Source organism: Balaenoptera acutorostrata, chromosome 11 (genome assembly GCF_949987535.1).
Source record: "Balaenoptera acutorostrata chromosome 11, mBalAcu1.1, whole genome shotgun sequence".
Classification (NCBI taxonomy): Eukaryota; Metazoa; Chordata; class Mammalia; order Artiodactyla; family Balaenopteridae; genus Balaenoptera; species Balaenoptera acutorostrata.
The window spans coordinates 58374567-58392822 of NC_080074.1; the positions used below are offsets into that span (position 1 = coordinate 58374567).

General features: G+C 40.7%; 1 protein-coding gene across 2 annotated transcripts in view; it reads left to right on the forward strand.

Moving 5' to 3' along the window:
- Positions 1 to 17919, forward strand: part of LRIG3 (leucine rich repeats and immunoglobulin like domains 3) — a 46043-nt gene extending 28124 nt beyond the window's left edge. The window contains exons 6-19 of one of the 2 annotated variants that reach the window (XM_007179715.2): positions 785 to 928; positions 1239 to 1382; positions 1791 to 1934; positions 2883 to 2963; positions 3953 to 4024; positions 6205 to 6276; positions 6793 to 6956; positions 9101 to 9421; positions 11211 to 11492; positions 12477 to 12929; positions 13709 to 13867; positions 15508 to 15651; positions 15742 to 16017; positions 17285 to 17917. In XM_007179715.2, coding sequence (XP_007179777.1) covers positions 785 to 928; positions 1239 to 1382; positions 1791 to 1934; positions 2883 to 2963; positions 3953 to 4024; positions 6205 to 6276; positions 6793 to 6956; positions 9101 to 9421; positions 11211 to 11492; positions 12477 to 12929; positions 13709 to 13867; positions 15508 to 15651; positions 15742 to 16017; positions 17285 to 17529 — 2701 coding nt within the window. In that variant the 3' untranslated portion in view covers positions 17530 to 17917. Of the gene's footprint in view, positions 1 to 784; positions 929 to 1238; positions 1383 to 1790; positions 1935 to 2882; positions 2964 to 3952; positions 4025 to 6204; positions 6277 to 6792; positions 6957 to 9100; positions 9422 to 11210; positions 11493 to 12476; positions 12930 to 13708; positions 13868 to 15507; positions 15652 to 15741; positions 16018 to 17284 lie in introns of both variants that reach the window. The other variant, XM_007179716.2, reaches the window with a different exon arrangement.
- The last annotated feature ends 337 nt before the right edge of the window (positions 17920 to 18256 follow it).

Here is an 18256-nt window from a genome sequence, read left to right on the forward strand (position 1 = left end):
ACAAAGGCATCATGATGGCACTGAAGACATCATGGTGACTCTCCACAGCTGTGGATCGTGAGAACAGTACCAATGACTGCAGGGCCCCTGATAGCTTAAGGAGCTGTAAAGCACTGTCTCATTAATAACGGTGGAATAATCTGTGAACAGGCTCCTACAGTATAGTGGTTTTCAGCCTTGGCTGCACATTACAGACACTTGGGGAGCTTTTAAAAATCCCAGTGCCCAGGCCACACCCTAGACCAATTACATTAGAACCTCTGGGGGTAAGATCCAGGCTTCAGTAATTTTTTAAAACTCCCCAGGTGATTCCAGGGTGCAACCAAGGTTGAGAATGACTGCCTTAAAGAGGAAGCATTAAACACAGTACAAATCGTGACAGAGAGGAATCAACTTTTGTAAGCAGTTGAACAGGATAAACTTGACGGCCCTGCTCCTGAATAGACCTCGTGTTTTAATGTGATATTCAGTACTCCCATTCTGGATACTTTAAAGACCAATATTAATGTGTTTACTTCTATACTGAATGGACAACAGTTTAGAAATTGAAGTGCAGTCTGGTGACAGTATTTGATTATCCCAAAAATACATCACATGTTTCAGAAGGAAATTTACTCACTGCTAGTAAATCAAAATTCTTCTCAATAAAAATGCTTAGAAATTTAAAACATTCTATGTAATTTAACACAGGCTGGTTTAACTATATTGCAGTAATGTCACATTTTATTACTGCTTCCAGAGTTTGTCATATAAGCTAACTGTTTAACTATAACATCCAATGTAGTGAACTGAACCGAAACAAGATCAAAAACGTCGATGGGCTCACGTTCCAAGGGCTTGGTGCTCTGAAGTCTCTGAAAATGCAAAGAAATGGAGTGACAAAACTTATGGATGGAGCTTTCTGGGGGCTGAGCAACATGGAAATCTTGTAAGTGCGGGTGATCAATTCCTACTCAGGTGGTATGATCATGGAATGCTCAGTGAGCATTCAGCAGCGTTTATTTGAAATCCTATGTTAAAATCTCGTCATTTACAGTCTTATAATTTAGTATTAAGTTTTGTTTCAGGTAATGTGACTGAGAATTTAATAAGCATAGTATTTTCTGCTGATGTCTTTGTATAACAAAAGCTACACATCTCATGACAATAGGAATATGTAATAGGTTGTAATATGTCCCCTTTGAAGAGTCTAGATAATGAACTTGGGATCCTGCTTTTGATTCTTATTGTAAATGTAGGCAGCTGGACCATAACAACCTAACAGAGATTACCAAAGGCTGGCTTTACGGCTTGCTGATGCTGCAGGAACTTCATCTCAGCCAAAATGCCATCAACAGGATCAGCCCTGATGCCTGGGAGTTCTGCCAGAAACTCAGTGAGCTGTGAGTTGCCTTTTATTCTCCTCAGGTTTGAGAGCAGGAGTCATGCCAGAGCATGAGCTTCTTACCACTGATCTGTGAAATTTTCATAACAAAGTTTCCAAGGTGACAGCTTTTTTTCACAGGCAACCTGGTCATAGTTTTGTGATAAGTTGAAGCCAGCTCTGCTGTTTCAATTCTGTGGCACATGGGCTAAAGCCATGGTGGTGATTCTCACATAAAGAGAATTTTTCTTTAATTACTGGGATTAGAAATAATGTTTACCTGAGTATTATTAAGAAGGCAGAGTTTTAAAATAAGGGTAATTGTGGCAATATATATTACCTGTTTTTGTGGGGTTTTTTAAAACAAATCATTGCATTGAACTGGAAAATAAAAGCTATCGTTTTTTTGTTCCTTTTTTCTTTACAGGGACTTAACTTTCAATCACTTATCAAGGTTGGATGATTCAAGCTTCCTGGGCCTAAGCTTGCTAAATACACTGCACATTGGGAATAACAAAGTCAGCTACATTGCTGATTGTGCCTTCCGGGGGCTTTCCAGTTTAAAGACTTTGTAAGTTACACATTTTGCTCTTCCTCCATGAACCTAATTGGTTCCTAAATGCGCCCACTTTTCTCCAAGCAGATTTCCTTTGTTATGAAGGAAATGTGTACAGCCTCAGAAGTAGTGTCTTAATCTTTCCCAGATCAGTTTGATTAAGATCGGTCCATTTCATCCATGTGTGCTTCTTAAAGGGATTAAAAAGGACAGTGGTCAGATTGGTTTGGTGATTGCAGTCAGCCTTCTCAGGATCTCCAGGAAGCTGGTCACTGCTCAAGAGGAAAACAATTTTAGATCCACTAATTTTTCTTTGTAAAAATGCAGATTAAAAATTACCCAGAACAAAAAAGATATACAAAGGGCAGCAAAGGAAGACGCCTGTTTATCGGACCAGTTATATCCAGACTTGATCTCTGTCCCAAGAGAAAGAAGAGAGAGCTGGATTAAATGGCCTTTGAAAAATCGTTCAAATGTTAATTTTAACGTTGTGCAACGGGCTTTTGATTTTTGCACTGTCAGAAAGTTTTGCTGTGTTCACTGTTCGAAGCATTACATGACTGAAAGACATGCTGTGTGCTTTGGCGAGCTGCTGCTTGTGTGGTTGGAGCAGTGGTTTTAAAGTTTAATGTATTTTTCAGACTATTCAAGTCTTTCAGAATTTAGTCATCTTGGTAGAGGAGTTAATAGGGCCGGAATCAACTCTCCTGATCTCGGACAAAAGTATAAAATGCTGCTGAGGGTGGAGGGCAGGAGGTAAGATCTGTGTTAGGGAGAGAAACACTTTTCTGTTGTTTTGAAAGGGGCAGAGAGAGATGATATGGGGAGTTATGAGGAATTCTTCCAAATTACATGCCACCTGGGTGGTGATCTTAGCTTTCTAAGCATATCTCTAACAAGAATGCCTGTATCTTTTGTTAAGTACCTGGTACCACTTTCGGTAACTCTCCTTTTTTGAACCAGGGATCTGAAGAATAATGAAATTTCTTGGACCATTGAGGACATGAATGGTGCCTTCTCTGGGCTTGACAAACTGAGGCGGTTGTGAGTATGATGTGCTTCATAATTGGCGTTGCTTTTTGACCTAAACATTTTGGGTTTGGGGGGGGGGTTTTTTGGCTACACCACACAGCTTTCGGGATCTTAGTTCCCCAACCAGGGATTGAACCCCAGGGCCACGCCGAGTCCTGACCACTGGACCGCCAGGGAACTCCCTAAACACTTTGTCTTAATTGAGCTCAGTTCCACACACAAGTTGACATCTTTAAAGAGTTTTAAAATAGGTGCTTAATCTGGTTGCTATTGATTAGATTTTCTTCCTTGGGTATAGTGGTTTTACTCAACACTTGGGTTAGTGCAGCTGACTTTAGTATCCAGATAAGAATTTTAAGTTGTTTTGAGTGCTTAGACCCTTGGGATTACTACTGTGTAAAGGTTAGTGCACTAAGTTCAGCATTTGGAAACGTGCAGTGTTGCACTTGCCTCACAGGAATGTTTAAGTGAAGTGATCCAGTGACCAGTGATAACACTGCAGTGGGTTCCAAGCAATACAGGATAAAAACGTGTTTCTATTTAGCCACAAAATGGCCTTGAAGATGGCTAAATTCTGTGTTTTAAGCAAGCGATCTTCAAATTGACTTCCATTTAGTCCTAAACTTCTGTGGGTGATGAAGGTATCCGTGGTGTGGGGGGGTAAGGAGAAAGTCTCCAGTATTACCTGCTTTATTTATTAGTGTTCTGAGACATTTTACTTGGAATAAAGTTTCTACCTCTTTGAAAAATCACTGCTTTGATTTTACCATCAGAGTAACTTCTCAAATACCTAGTTTTGTTGGGTTCTCTGTCGAATGCTTTGCAGCCATGCTGAACCGTATTACTGAAATAGATGGCACGGATACATTTTTTTAAGGATATCTTGTTTAATTGAAGAAAATAGAATATTCACAAATGATTTAAAAAGCAGTTCTTTTCAGGAGAGTTGCAGTCCAAAATGGCTTTTATTAACTGTTCCATTATAATTTTTTTTTTTTAAGAATACTCCAGGGAAACCGGATTCGATCCATTACCAAAAAAGCCTTCACTGGTTTGGATGCATTAGAACATCTGTGAGTAGCAGGAATTTAGTTACCCTAAAGGCAGTCTGAAATGGTTATCTACTTATATGTCATGAAAGATAACACAAACTAGTACATAATTTTGTTGGTATCCTCTCAGTACAATAAAATACACACATCTATCCGTCCTTTGTCTACCTACCTACCTACTTATCTGTCTGTATATCTATATGAAAGTATAAGTGTACAGGTGCATATTTCTTTTGCCTTTAAGGGCATTGCTTTACATCACTTTAGGGTTTTCTTTTAGTTATTTCTCTCAAGCAGTGGTATATTTAATTTTTTTTAAAACTACCATTTATCACGCACCCACTGCACATCAGGCATTATGCTAGGTATTTATTTATATTTTCTCATTTAATACTCACGCGAAAACTACTTAATAGCTATTATTATCTTAATTTTTAAGTTAAGATGTGGTGGCTCTGAGGGTTCGTTGATTCCATCGGACAGTTAAGAAGGCAACGCACATCTTAATGCTCAAAAAAGAAGATCCCAGTCCTGGAGAGTGACAGGAGAGTTTTAACACTACTTGGAGAATTTTGTTTATTGTTACTGTTGTTTAATTATGAAGCATACAACCTGTTTTTCCTCCTTTATTCCTTTTCTCGCTCTCTTTTGCAACTAACCTGCAAGTTAGCAGCTGGCAGAAGCAGGGCTCAAACCAGGGCAGCCCCTGCTATCACAGCAGCTCTTGCCTTCACATCTTCTGCCCCCAGTAACTCCTGGCACACATTTCTGAAATGACACTTAGGCACTCGAATATTTTCAGGCACTAGGAGCACAAGCTAACCAGCCTTGATAGGAGTCAAAGCCTGCAGGAGCACACAGCCAGCTTCTGATAACCGTGGGTGCACGTATATGTGTTCAGTGGGAGTCTGAAGCAGCATAAAGAGTGTCCACCTTGATTATTAAGGAATGCTTATAGCCAAAAGTTGTATGATCTGTTAAGCTGGACAGAAGAAGTTGTCATGTAAAATACACATTTGCTTGGTACCGTCATTGGTGCTGTGTGTTTAGCTGTTAATCTGTGCACCACCATCTTGCTGCCTTCGCAATGACCCGTTGGTTGCAGGGAGCTCTGGATCGCCAGCCATGCCGACAGGGTAGCAGGGCAGGTTGTAGGGGATAACTGCAAAGCGTCATCTGGAAAGGCGGGCCAGTATTGCTGGGCTCACTGAAACAAATTATTTTCAAAGGGAAACTAGCCAAAAGGGTTTGTCCTCTGACCCATTCCATTTCTGGGAAAGTGGAATTCGTGGATCCGTGGAGCATTAGCCTCTGCTTCAGTTTCCTAAACCTTCGTGACTCTCTCAGCCTCTTTCTGTGCCCACGTTCGAGACCTCGATTCTGTCTTCTGTTGCCACTTGTCTCATTCAAAATCCCTTTTCTCCACTCTGACGCTTTTAAAGGAAAACGGAGTAGTAATCACTGTGGAGAGGACTTTAATCCAGAGCGCTCATAAGCACCAGTTAAAAATAAAGCCAGCCCCAAATAGTCTCTCATTTTATAAATGTCCTGCCTGAAGTGTTTGTTGGTTTGTTTGTTTTGGTGAGAACCTCTTGTCTGAACACCTACCTGTCTCCCCATGAGTGAGCTGTGTGTGGCAAAATGGGCTAGTGACTGAGAACATAGGTTTGGAAATTGAAAATAATTGAGTTCAAATCTTATCTGTCCCTTTCATGCCAAGCCAAGGTAGTTATACCATCTGCTTTTGGGTTGATGTGAGGATTAAATGTAATAATGTGTAAACGTAAATCAGTTAACATGGTTGCGTATCATAGAAGGTATTCTATACATGATGGTTTTTTAAAAGCATAATTATGAGGAATTTTGTTTCTGCATTTAAAAGTTACTAATGGTTACTAATTTGAATAATAAGAAGTGTAATATAATAACATGGCAGAACAGCTTAGGCCCTTAAGAGTCAAAAAACCTGTATGTGGTGATATGAAATCTCTCTCACCGTAACAGAACCTGCCTCTGATGTAGATATCCTTGTTCTTGAATCCAAGCTTCCTAACGAGTTCTTCTAGTCACCCCCATTTGTGCATCTCAGCACAGAGAGTGTTTTTGTGGCGAATGGGGTGGCAGCGTGGGCCCACCCTTTGCCTGAAGGCACATAGCGACTATAATTCCCTCTAATGTATTTGATTTGGTTTCTTTTTCAGAGACCTGAGTGACAACGCAATCATGTCATTACAAGGCAATGCATTCTCACAGATGAAGAAACTTCAGCAACTGTAAGCTTTTCTTTTCCTTCCAAGAGTTTCACATAAAGCATCGAGGGGGAAACTGATGTGGGGTGGATCATCCTGGATTATGTATCTATAGAAAGTGTCTGGTACATTCATCACATCCCTTCACTTTGGTTACCAGAAAGCAAGAGGAGTTCGTTTTTTGTTCCCTTTGTTGAAAAGAGGAGTTTCTTTTTCTTTCTGTTACAAATTGGCGGTTGAAATTTGTGGGACCCAATACAGTACAGTGCCTCATCGTAGTAACCAATTTTCGGTAGTAAGGTATTTTCGGTATATCAGCACTTATGTCTCTGCTGGTCAGTAAGAACACCACCAACAAAAATAAAACAGTGCTAGTTCCATGTCTTGCATTTGAAGATGGACTGTAGAATATGTAGTCCATGGGATGTGTGTATTTGTTTTCCCCATTCATTGCTTTGTTAATATTTACTTGAGTTTAGGTTATACGTGTAGAAATCTGCATTTCGTACAAAACAAATTGCATGTAATTACTCTCCTCAGGCACTTAAATACATCAAGCCTTCTGTGCGATTGCCAACTAAAATGGCTCCCACAGTGGGTGGCGGAAAACAATTTTCAGAGCTTTGTAAATGCCAATTGTGCCCATCCGCAGCTGCTGAAGGGAAGAAGTATTTTTGCTGTTAGCCCAGATGGCTTTGTGTGTGGTGAGTGGAACTATGGCCTTTGACTTTTCTATTCATTCTTCTTTTTTTTTTCTTCTCCCATTTGTCCAAATAATGGACTTCAATAAATTTATGTTCCCTTAATAAAGCTCTTATTTCTGCTGAGGTAGATGAGAATGGATCTGTAGCTTGCTGATGATCACAGTTTTACTGATGGAAAGAAAAACTTTTTCTATAATTTTTTCTATAACTTATAAAATTGGCATCAGAGTGGTTTGGTAGAAAGAGAATGACGTTGGATCTTGGGAGAACTGAAGGATAGTCACAGCCCTTCTACTTAACTGTGATTCCCTAAATCTCAGTCTTCGCATCTATGAAATGGGAATGCTGCTGTCTGCTCTCCCCAGTTCCGGGGGTTGTTGAGAGGCTCTTGTGAGCTCGACTTAAATCCTGTGCAGATGCTGTTTATGGTGAATAGAAAGAGAAAATTATTAGCTAGTGATTTATAGTCCGCTAAAAATTTTACTATTAGTGGGTAAAACATTACAAGTAACAGAAAGTTTGAGTTTATTGTAAATAAATTTAAGGTCCATTGTTTTAGCATCTAAGCATCTCAGCGTTAGAAATTTGCTTACCCAACTTCAGATAGCTAGTTAGCAGATCTGGATCAAAAACCCAAGTTGTCATCTCTCTGGTGTCGTCTTCCGTCTGCTGCGCTACACTGCTGTTTACTATTTGCTGCCATGGAGACCTTTGTAAAACTAAATGTGCGTACAGAACATGAAATCAAACTTTGTTTGAAGTTTAGTATGTGTGTTAAGATATTGCAGAACCTAATTCTACATTGGCCTTTAAAATTTTATTTAAAACTGCTTTGCCTATGATTGTTTAGCTAAGTACAAGAAAACCATATTTTTTTTTAGGTTGCAGCATTAAGTGGTGCCAACAGTTTCCGGAAATAAAACATCTGATGTAGCTTTTGGATCTAAATAAGCATTTGGCATTCATCTGTAAGGGCCTGAGCTATTCCTTTTCCATGGTCTTGATTTCTCAGTTCTGTAGTCTTCAAGATATGAACTCTCTATTACTTTGAGAGAGAGACACACACACACACACTCTCTCTCTCTCTCTTTCTCTCTCTCTCTCTCTCTTTCTCTCTCTCTCTCTCTCTCTCTCTCTCTCTCTCTCTCTCATATCTATATAGTACCCATAGATTTTTTACCCGATGAGAATTTTAGAATAATCACACAGAAGAAGAAACTATCTTGATTACAGCATGCAGGCGTGGCATTGGAAATTACCTGCATTGCAGTTGTCAGAGGGTCCCCCATACCCCATTCATAAACACACACACACACACACACACACGTTATTTTTTTCAGAGCACCCAAATAATACATTTTGGTTGCTTTAAGATGCTTCCTTCTGGGTTTAGACCATCTCTGAGAAACTGAAGTTCAAAAAGGTAACTTTTCCAAAAAGTAACAGAGAACTAAAAATAACTGTTTGGAATGAAAGAGTTGCTTAGCTGTAATTATAATGTAGCTCTGACAGTGTGGCACAGCGACCCGATGGACTGTCCACTCTACACTCCAGGCTGCAGCCGGGGGCTCACAGGGAGCTTGAGAAATGCTTTTCCTTTCACTACAGGATTGTTTTTTCCTACTCTACCTAAAAATGACTGGTCTTTTTAATGAGTTCTATTTTTGGTAAGTGGGGTGTTAATTTGCTGTCTTTAGTGGTATTGATTATCATGATTCATGTTTGATTTCTTAATTTTTCTGCTTATTTATGAAGAACATGGGGAAAAAATGCAGTTCCTAATAGTAGCATTTAAAGATGATCCATGAGCCTGGAAGTGTCTTAACCGATTTCTTCTTGTATTTATGTTAAAAAAAAAAAAAGCACAAGAGGTCTGCAATAAACTGTATTCCAAAATATCAGTCTCCTCCCAGTTAATGATGGATAAATAGGGCTCAGTCTCTAGTTGAAATGAATGAATTACTTTATAAACTCTCTCCCAGTCTGTTATTTTCAACACTGGGACTGCTGGTCCAGCTGTGAAACATATACAGAGGGTAAAAACCTAAGCCACTGTTTGTTTTGAGTTTCTTGGTGTTCAGATCTGAGTAACATTTGGACTCAAGCTTAAAACTGTTTTGTTTCCTCCTCTCCATTTTGAACAGATGATTTTCCTAAACCCCAGATCACAGTTCAGCCAGAAACACAGTCGGCAATAAAAGGTTCCAATTTGAGTTTTGTCTGCTCAGCTGCCAGCAGCAGTGATTCCCCAATGACTTTTGCTTGGAAAAAAGACAATGAACTACTGCATGATGCTGAAATGGAAAATTATGCACACCTCCGGGCCCAAGGTGGGGAGGTGATGGAGTACACCACCATTCTTCGGCTCCGCAGTGTGGAATTTACCAGTGAAGGGAAATATCAGTGTGTCATCTCCAATCACTTTGGTTCATCCTACTCTGTCAAAGCCAAGCTCACAGTAAATAGTATGTGATCTGACTTTTCCTTTTGCGTTTAAAGATATGTTTTAGAAACAGAAAGTACCTGGTTTCCTCTCTTTTTTTTACTGCTAACCCTGTCCTCTGCTCTTATAGTTCTCCACCTAACCCTTCTCACTCCACAAGATTAATAGTGTTGGTTAAGCAAGCAGTTTTTGTGTTGAAGACCCCATACTTAGCATGGTGGGTAACCAAGATGAACCAGACACGTTTTGCTCTGTGAGAGTTCACGATGTACTGGTCTGATGTGGGAGGCCATGAAGTATAGAGTTAAAGGATATCACCTTTTTTTTTTAAATGAAGTATAGTTGATTTACAACACTGTGTTAGTTTCAGGTATACAGCAAAGTGATTCAGTTATATGTATTTTTTTCAGATAATTTTCCATTATAGGTTATTACAAGATACTGAATATAGTTCCCTGTGTTATACAGTAAATTCTTGTTGCTTATCTATTTTATGTAAAGTAGTTTGTATCTGTTAATCCCATCCTCCTAGTTTCTCTCTCCCCCTCTCCCTTTCCCCTTTGGTAACCGTAAGTTTGTTTTCTGTGTCTGTGAGTCTGTTTGTTTTTTATATATATATTAGTTTATTTTTTAGATTCCAGATATAAGTGATAATATTTGTCTTTCTCTGTCTGACTTCACTTAGTATGATATTCTCTAGGTCCACCCATGTTGCTGCAAATGGTAATATTTCATTCTTTTCTATGGCAGAGTAAATATTCCACTGTATATATGTACCACATCTTAAACCAGTTGTCTGTTGATGGGCACTTAGGTTGCTTCCATGTCTTGGCTATTGTAAATAGTGCTGCTATGAACACTGGGGTGCATATATCTTTTTGAATTAGAGTTTTCATCTTTTCCAGATGTATGCCCAGGCGTGGAATTGCTGGGTCATATGGTAGCTCTATTTTTAGTTTTTTAGGAAACCTCCATACTGTTTTCTATAGTGGCTGCACCAATTTACATTCCCACCAACAGAAAGCACACCACCCTTAGCTCAGAGATCTGGGTTTGAACCCTGCCACTCCTGCTTACAACTGTGGGACTCTCAGCAAGTTACCTAAACTCTATGTGCCTCCTTTTCCACATCTTTCAGTTAGGAGTAATAGTACCTACCTTATAGAGGTATGATAATTGTTAAATAAAATCATTTGTGTAAAGAACTTAGCAGAGTGCCTGGAATAGCGTAAGTACTCAGTAAATGCAATAAGTGTTAGCTGCTGTTCATAAAAGTATCTCATCCTGTGCTTTGTGTGGCAGGTAGACAGTTTTACAGTTTAACCTTTAATTGTTTATATCTTTCATGGTAGTAAATATGATTCATTCATTCAATGAATGGTTGCTGAGGCCTGACACATAGGGCAAAAAATTGTGGGACAAAACACGTGTCTAAAGTCATAGAATGTTAGAACCAGGAGGGACTTAAAAAAAAAAAATGGAGTGGTCAGGGTAACAAAGAGATAAACTGATTTGCCTAAGGTCTCACAGATAATTATTGAGGAAACTAAAAAGCGACTGGAAAATAGCAGAAAGACCATCAGTCTGAAGCTCAGGTGACCTGTTTCATCCTGACTCCATCATTTCTGTACCTGTGTAACCTTGAGGGAGTACCTTAATCACTCCATCTCATCTTGCAGTTGGAAATAACCCCTGCCTTACTATGTCAGGGACATTCATAAGTATCAAAAAAAAAAAAAAAAAAAAGGGAATGAAAATGAACCTCTCAAACTCCAGAATGCTAATTGCCCATGTTGTGTCTCTGATTTCAGTGCTTCCTTCGTTCACCAAGACCCCCATGGACCTCACCATCCGTGCCGGGGCCATGGCACGCTTGGAGTGCGCTGCCCTGGGACACCCGGCCCCACAGATAGCCTGGCAAAAGGACGGGGGCACAGACTTCCCGGCCGCGAGGGAGAGACGCATGCATGTGATGCCCGAGGATGACGTGTTCTTTATCGTGGACGTGAAGATAGAGGACATCGGGGTGTATAGCTGCACAGCTCAAAACAGTGCAGGAAGCATTTCTGCGAATGCAACTCTGACTGTCCTCGGTAAGTGGATATTTTCAGATTTTGTGATATACGTTAGTCTTAAATATACCGGCTCACCCAAAGGCCCTAAGAAGCTGTGAGAAGTTGTGTCTGAAGTTGAGCAGGTGAGAGATGATCCATAGGACACTGCCCTTTCCTGGAGGGGACAATGGCTTCTCAGAAGCTTTGAAGTCGCGAGTGTATTACATCTTCAGGCCTGTGGCCAGTGAAATGAGTCTGCTCCCTCCCTTGTGAGGAGGGGGAAAAGTAAATGCTTTGATGCTTTCCCTTTTGCAGGAGTCACCTTTCTCTGCTCTTTCCATCATGCAATCTCTACTAAAAGTCTTAACAATATAAAGAATATAAGAAAATAAGTGTATAAACAAATTGAAAGGGCCCTAACTTTTTTCTCAGCCTCCCATAACCACTGTGGAAATCTGAGTTCATCTTTTATCATTTACCTAAACAGATGCTTTTTAAAAATGTGAGCATGTTAGTCATTTGTGTATCTTTGAAAGAGTAAATCAGAGTAACCTATGAACACCAAATAATAAAAGTAAATTATTTTCAGAATTTTAATATAGGCTGGGACATCTAGCACTAGAAAGTTTCCCTTTGAAAATGTAAACATTCTGAGTTTTTTCATCCATCAACACACAGTTGTGCTTGAAATTATTTTTATACATTTTCTAATTCTAAAGAATGTCTAAAATGTTTTGCTTTGCCCCACTCCCACCATTCCCCAACCTTGCCAAGAGTCAGACAGACTGAGAGAAAGGAATAGTAAATATTATCCTTAACTGATGTTATAAGTAAATGACAGCCAAATGATGAAATGAAATCCCAGATGTTATATACATGTTTAGGGTCTTAAAGAAGCATGGGCATGAGTTTGTGGGAGAATACAGTTTTCAGCTCCCATTTGAATAAATTTAAGTGCGAGGTCTCATGCTGTGCGAACCCTAATTTCATGTCGGAGATTAAAAACATAACTTGTCATTTCAGAGACGCCATCATTTTTGCGGCCCCTGTTAGATCGAACTGTAACCAAGGGGGAAACGGCTGTGCTGCAGTGCATCGCGGGAGGGAGCCCTCCTCCCAGATTGAACTGGACCAAGGATGACAGCCCTTTGGTGGTCACTGAAAGGCACTTTTTTGCAGCAGGCAACCAGCTGCTAATCATTGTGGACTCTGATGTCAGGGACGCCGGGAAGTACACATGCGAAATGTCGAACACCCTGGGCACCGAGAGAGGCCACGTGCGCCTCAGCGTGATCCCCACCCCCACCTGCGACTCCCCTCAGCTGACCGCCTCCTCACTGGACGATGATGGGTGGGCCACCGTGGGCATCGTGATCATCGCGGTGGTTTGCTGTGTGGTGGGCACGTCGCTCGTGTGGGTGGTCATCATATATCACACACGGCGGAGGAACGAAGACTGCAGCATCACCAACACAGGTGTGTCGACAGAAGCCTGGCACAGGGTGCAGGAGTCGTGTGTGTGCTTATGGTCCCGCCGTGATTTCCTTCTGAGTGCGCGTCACAGTCTCAGGCCGTGTCACGAGGGTGACTCATTTGTTTCAAGCTGCAGAACTACGGTTAGCTAAAAATAACACCCTGGCCCAAAATGAAGCTGATGGTTAAAGATGAGTGCTTTCTGTCAAGACCTCATCAGAATATCCTGTTGGCTATGAGAGACGGTCCAAATCACAGCGTAAACCAGTCTGACCCTGTCACAAGCTGGTGATGGGGGACCAGGAACAGCCCTTCAGTCATGAGGCTTACACTCCGCCGTCGTTTTTCGTTTTGTCATGTGTGAGCATGTGTGCATGTATGTGTACAGGCCTCTAGGGAAGATTCTAGTTATTGGTGGGAGAGGGACTTTGACTTATATGTGCAAAACTCCTACATCAGTGAATAATATTAAGTTGGGAATATGGCAGAAATCAAGCTTAATTCAAAACCTTAGATATGCTCTCATGAAAATTACCTTTACCTTTGTCAGCATTTGTTGTTTTTGAAATTTGGGAGGAATATCCCACAGGCCATAAAGTAGAAAGTCAGCTCAGGCGCCCCAGAGCAGCAGAGCCCTGGTTTGCCTTACATCAAGATGGTTTTGCAACAGTCGATTGATTTGATTTGCACCGAAAACAAAACAGAACGTACCATTCATAAGGGAAGCCCGTGTGGCATTTACGATCATTCTTGGTTAATGGAATGCTGTTGTTTGATTCCAGATGAGACCAACTTGCCGGCTGACACCCCGAGTTATTTGTCATCTCAGGGAACATTAGCTGACAGACAGGATGGGTACGTCTCCTCAGAAAGTGGAAGCCACCACCAGTTCGTCACTTCTTCAGGAGGCGGATTTTTCTTACCACAACACGGCAGTAATGGTACGTGCTGAAAATGAACGTGGGCTGTAGTTGTTTTGAAATAACCCAATGGAAGGTTCAAATATAATATTAATTTTCACAAGAAATTGATACCCCCATATATGGAGGGCCCTGGCCCAAAATCACTAGCAAAGCTGAAATTAGATAGTTATGCCCTTCTCTTAAATACTAGAAAAATCTTTGTTTCTAGCAATAACAGAAGACAAGTAGGTTAAATAAAATTTAATTCCTCCAGGCTATGTAATACTTCCTTTATGTTGTAAATGTTCTTTGGCCCTGAATGTTCTTCTTACTTAAATGACATTAACTGGTTTCATGTGTGGTCTTAAAAAGTCAAAGGATTTAAAATCATTCTGTTAGAGACATCTAATACTGACTCTCACTTTAAGGACTGTATTGTTTAAAGAATAATAAGGAGGCAGCGTAATACAAGGGCATCAGCTTGGTTCAAGACCCACTTCTGACACTCCCTGTGTGACCTTGGGCAGCTATAATCCTTCCGTATTAAGTTGTTGTGAACTTTAAATACAATGATAACGGAAAATGACACGTATTAAGGGCTCAGTAACTAGCAGCTAGTGACATTATTCTCAAACATCTTACCATCTTTTCCCACAAGCGTTGATTGAATATCTGCTCTGTGGTGGACTCCGTAGTTGGGAGGGAAGAATATTTGTTTTCAGTTTCACAGTTTAGTCAGTGGTGAGACAAAAAATTCCACAAATAATTGCAAAATGCTTGGCAAGGCAGTGATAGAGGGCATAGAGATAGAAGATTTGAGCAAAAAAGCTGTAGTCCCTGTTAGACTCATTTGGCTGCAAAGAGCAGAGGCCCAGGCTCATTCAGCTGGAGCAGGGTTTACTGAAAAGATGTTTACAAAAGTCTAAAGGGACAGAACTGGAGCATAGTAGTGCCATGTCGCCTGGATGCTGGGGCTGGAGATTGGTCCCCCCTCAGAGCAGCCCTAGAGGCCACTAGCATTACTGAGTCACATTCTGCACACTTGCTTCTTGCTGAGACCACCACCCACCCTCCAGCTGCCCAGTTCTTGCTGCCCAGGCACATGGTCCATCGTGGCATCTCTCACCCTCATGACGTCTCTTGTCCTTCAGCTGCTGTGTCCACTACTAACCAGCATGTCATTTCTGGGTCATTTAGCTCAGATACTCACGGATACGTTTTTTTTTGTTTGTTTGTTTGTTTTTTTGGCCGGGCTCATCTTTGAGCTGGCCGTTAAGAGGTCATTGGTTAAATGCCAATGCCTTATCCTGGTCATCAGTGACTTTCTGGAGGAAGCAGGCAGTGCTGGTGGCATCATGTGGTTCAGACCATGGCTGCTTCAGCTGCAGTGTCCATACACAGATCAGTGTCTCTTGGAAACTAGGTGGGGCCAGCAACGAGGTTAGCTTCAGTTCAATGGTTAATCAAGTCCTCCTTTAGTAAGATATCACACATTTACTCAGTTACTAATCCATAGGCATCAATAAATTTTGAAAAAACTCTACCATAAATTTCTGCAGTGTTTCCTTTGTATAATAGTCTATCTGAACTTTCATCTATAAAACTGTCAAAAGTGGAGAGAGACTGTTGAATGGTATTTGAACAAAATTGGTTCAGTGACTAAGATGTGGTTTTTAAAGGGACATGCCACATTGACAACAGCAGTGAAGCCGATGTGGAAGCTGCCACAGACCCGTTCCTTTGTCCCTTTTTGGGACCCTCAGGCCCTGTGTATTTGAAGGGGAGTGTGTATGGCTCAGATCCTTTTGAAGCCTATCATACAGGTACGTGGTTTTCTTATCTGAGTTCCGTTTCCTGGAGAGACCTCCAGAAGCATTAACTCTGTCTCCTGATATTGTCCCCAAATTTAAAAGGTTGTGGTCCTGACCCAAGAACAGCTTTAATGGAACACTATGAGCCCAGTTACATAAAGAAGAAGGAGGGCTACCCGTGTCCTCATCCTTCAGAAGAATCCTGCGAGCAGAGTGTCAGTGATACAGGGTGGCCTTCCCATGTGAGGAAGTTACTCAGCTCTTCTTACTCTCAACACGAAGGACCTGGAATGAACAACTTATGTCTGAACAAGTCTTTGGCAGATTTTAGTCCAAGTCCAGAGCCAGCATCGGTTACTCTGAGTAAATCTTTCATGGGTAAGTTTATTAAATTATTAGACACCTTGACTCAGGACCCACATTCCAAGTTGCATGCGGGAGAGCCATGAGAGCTTTGAATGCCAGACTGGTGAAAAATAGTTTTTGGTGTTGTTTTTGGGTTTGTTTTTCTTTTTAATGATGCTGCCGTGACATCGTATTAGTTAGTATCTTTGTTTCTAAAAGCAAAGGCAGATGTGAGGATTTTACTTGATTATGTATTTAATCCAGCGCTAAGCCTTAGGAACTTTCTGGGCAACTCTGTGTGTGGCAGCATCTAGAAGACAAGAGTTTTGGAAGTGACTTAGGAGTGCAGTTTGTCAGTCATGTGGAAAAAGTGGTTTTGGGCTACAACAGCCTTTGGGGTGGAGTTGTGTGCACAGCATGGCTGTGGTTTGGGATGTCTGGTGGCTTATAACTGAACTCACAGTCCGAGGGCAGCCGGCGTCCTACCTGGCAGCAGCTGCCCATCAGCCAAGCTGGACCACCTCCTGCGAAGGAGGCTGTCAGAGCCCTAAAGCCCTCGGTAGTGCTGGTGGACACTGGCTGGCGCTGAGGTTCATTTGTGGATTTTTCAGTCTAGTGCATGGGCACGATGGGATGGAAGAACTGAGATCATCTTTTCACTGCATGGAAATATGGAAAAATGAACCACAACTTTTTTTTTTTTTAAATAGAATTTTAAAATATTTTACCCAGCTTTTAAGAAATTTCATGTTTTGTCCTGGTATAATTTTTCATATTCCTTTTTGAAAAAATGAAAATAATATCTTTTACATGACTGAGGCAAGAATTTGAGTCAATGGAATAATAATTTGCTACTAAGGAAGAAAGGGCAAGACATACGGGTTGTTCTGAGAGGAATGTGCTATACTCAGGAACAGTTGACTTGTACGTTACTATCCAGATGCGCTTTGTGGAGAATTGGGGACTCTCGATTAATACAGCTAGGACTCGGGAGAACTTCTGTTGGGGGACTTCATTGCTCAATGATGAATGTTACTATAAGTCCTGAGATGTGGTGAAGAAGGGCTGCTTGTATTCAGTGGATGTGTGTGTAAGAGGGGCACACATGCCCTCAGCTCCGTTCTGTAAGGTCTTTCTCCATAGCACAGATATACAACCATACACCTGAGTCCCATAATGTGGACTTGTAGAACGTCCGTGGGGTACTCACATTCATGGGGGAAGATGCTCCTTCATTTGAAATGCATTTTGTTGATTGCTCCAAAAGGCCCCATGTGCTCAAGGGGGTTCTTTCTTTCAGGAACATTTGGAAAGCCTCTGAGAAGACCTCACCTGGATGCCTTTTCAAGCTCTGGACAGTCATCAGATTGTCAGCCAAGAACCTTTCACTTGAAAGCTTGTTCTTCCCCGAACTTGGACTGTGAGTCCGAGGAAGATGGGAAAGAAAGGACAGATTTTCAGCGAGAAAATCACACGTGTACCTATAAACAGACCTTAGAAAACCACAGGACTTCAAATTTTCAGTCTTATGACTTGGACACATAGACTGAATGGGACCAAGGAAGAGTTCTAACATACTACCTCAAGTGGACTTTTATTTAAAAGAGAGAGAATCCTATGTTTTTAAGTGGAGCTATGAATTTTAAAAGGATAAAATGTCTTATTTATACCGATGGACCAAAATTACAAAAAGTTATAAAAATTTTATACTGGGAGTAACTTTCATATAAGAATACCTTTTAAAACTATTTTACTATTTTATAACTTTGCTTTATGCAGAAAATATCTTATGTAAATTAATGGTATAAATCCATGACTATTTTATGTATTTTTATAATGCCAGATTCCTTTTTATTGAAAATGAGTACTAAAGCATTTTAAACAATAACTGTCTTGTACGTTTTTTGAATAGAGGCCACTTCATTTTATTTTGCACATTACATTTAATAAATGTGTCATTTTGATCCCAAGCCCCATCTATACAAGAACAATCTTTATTGTTTTCAACACATTTTAGGCTTAATGATTTCATATTATCATGTCTCATGTTGGTGAAAATTACATTCAGCACGTTAAAATATGAGCAAATGATCGTTCTTCGTACCTCCCAGGGTGGTTGTAATATAGACTCAAACCAGATTAGTGTATGTGAAAGCACATTGCAAATGAGAGCTACAGAGATCTGAGGTACATTAATTTATTTCTAACTCTACAAACGAAAAGATGTGTTGTTGTAGTCCGGTGTACTATAGTACAACCACCATTGCTGAAA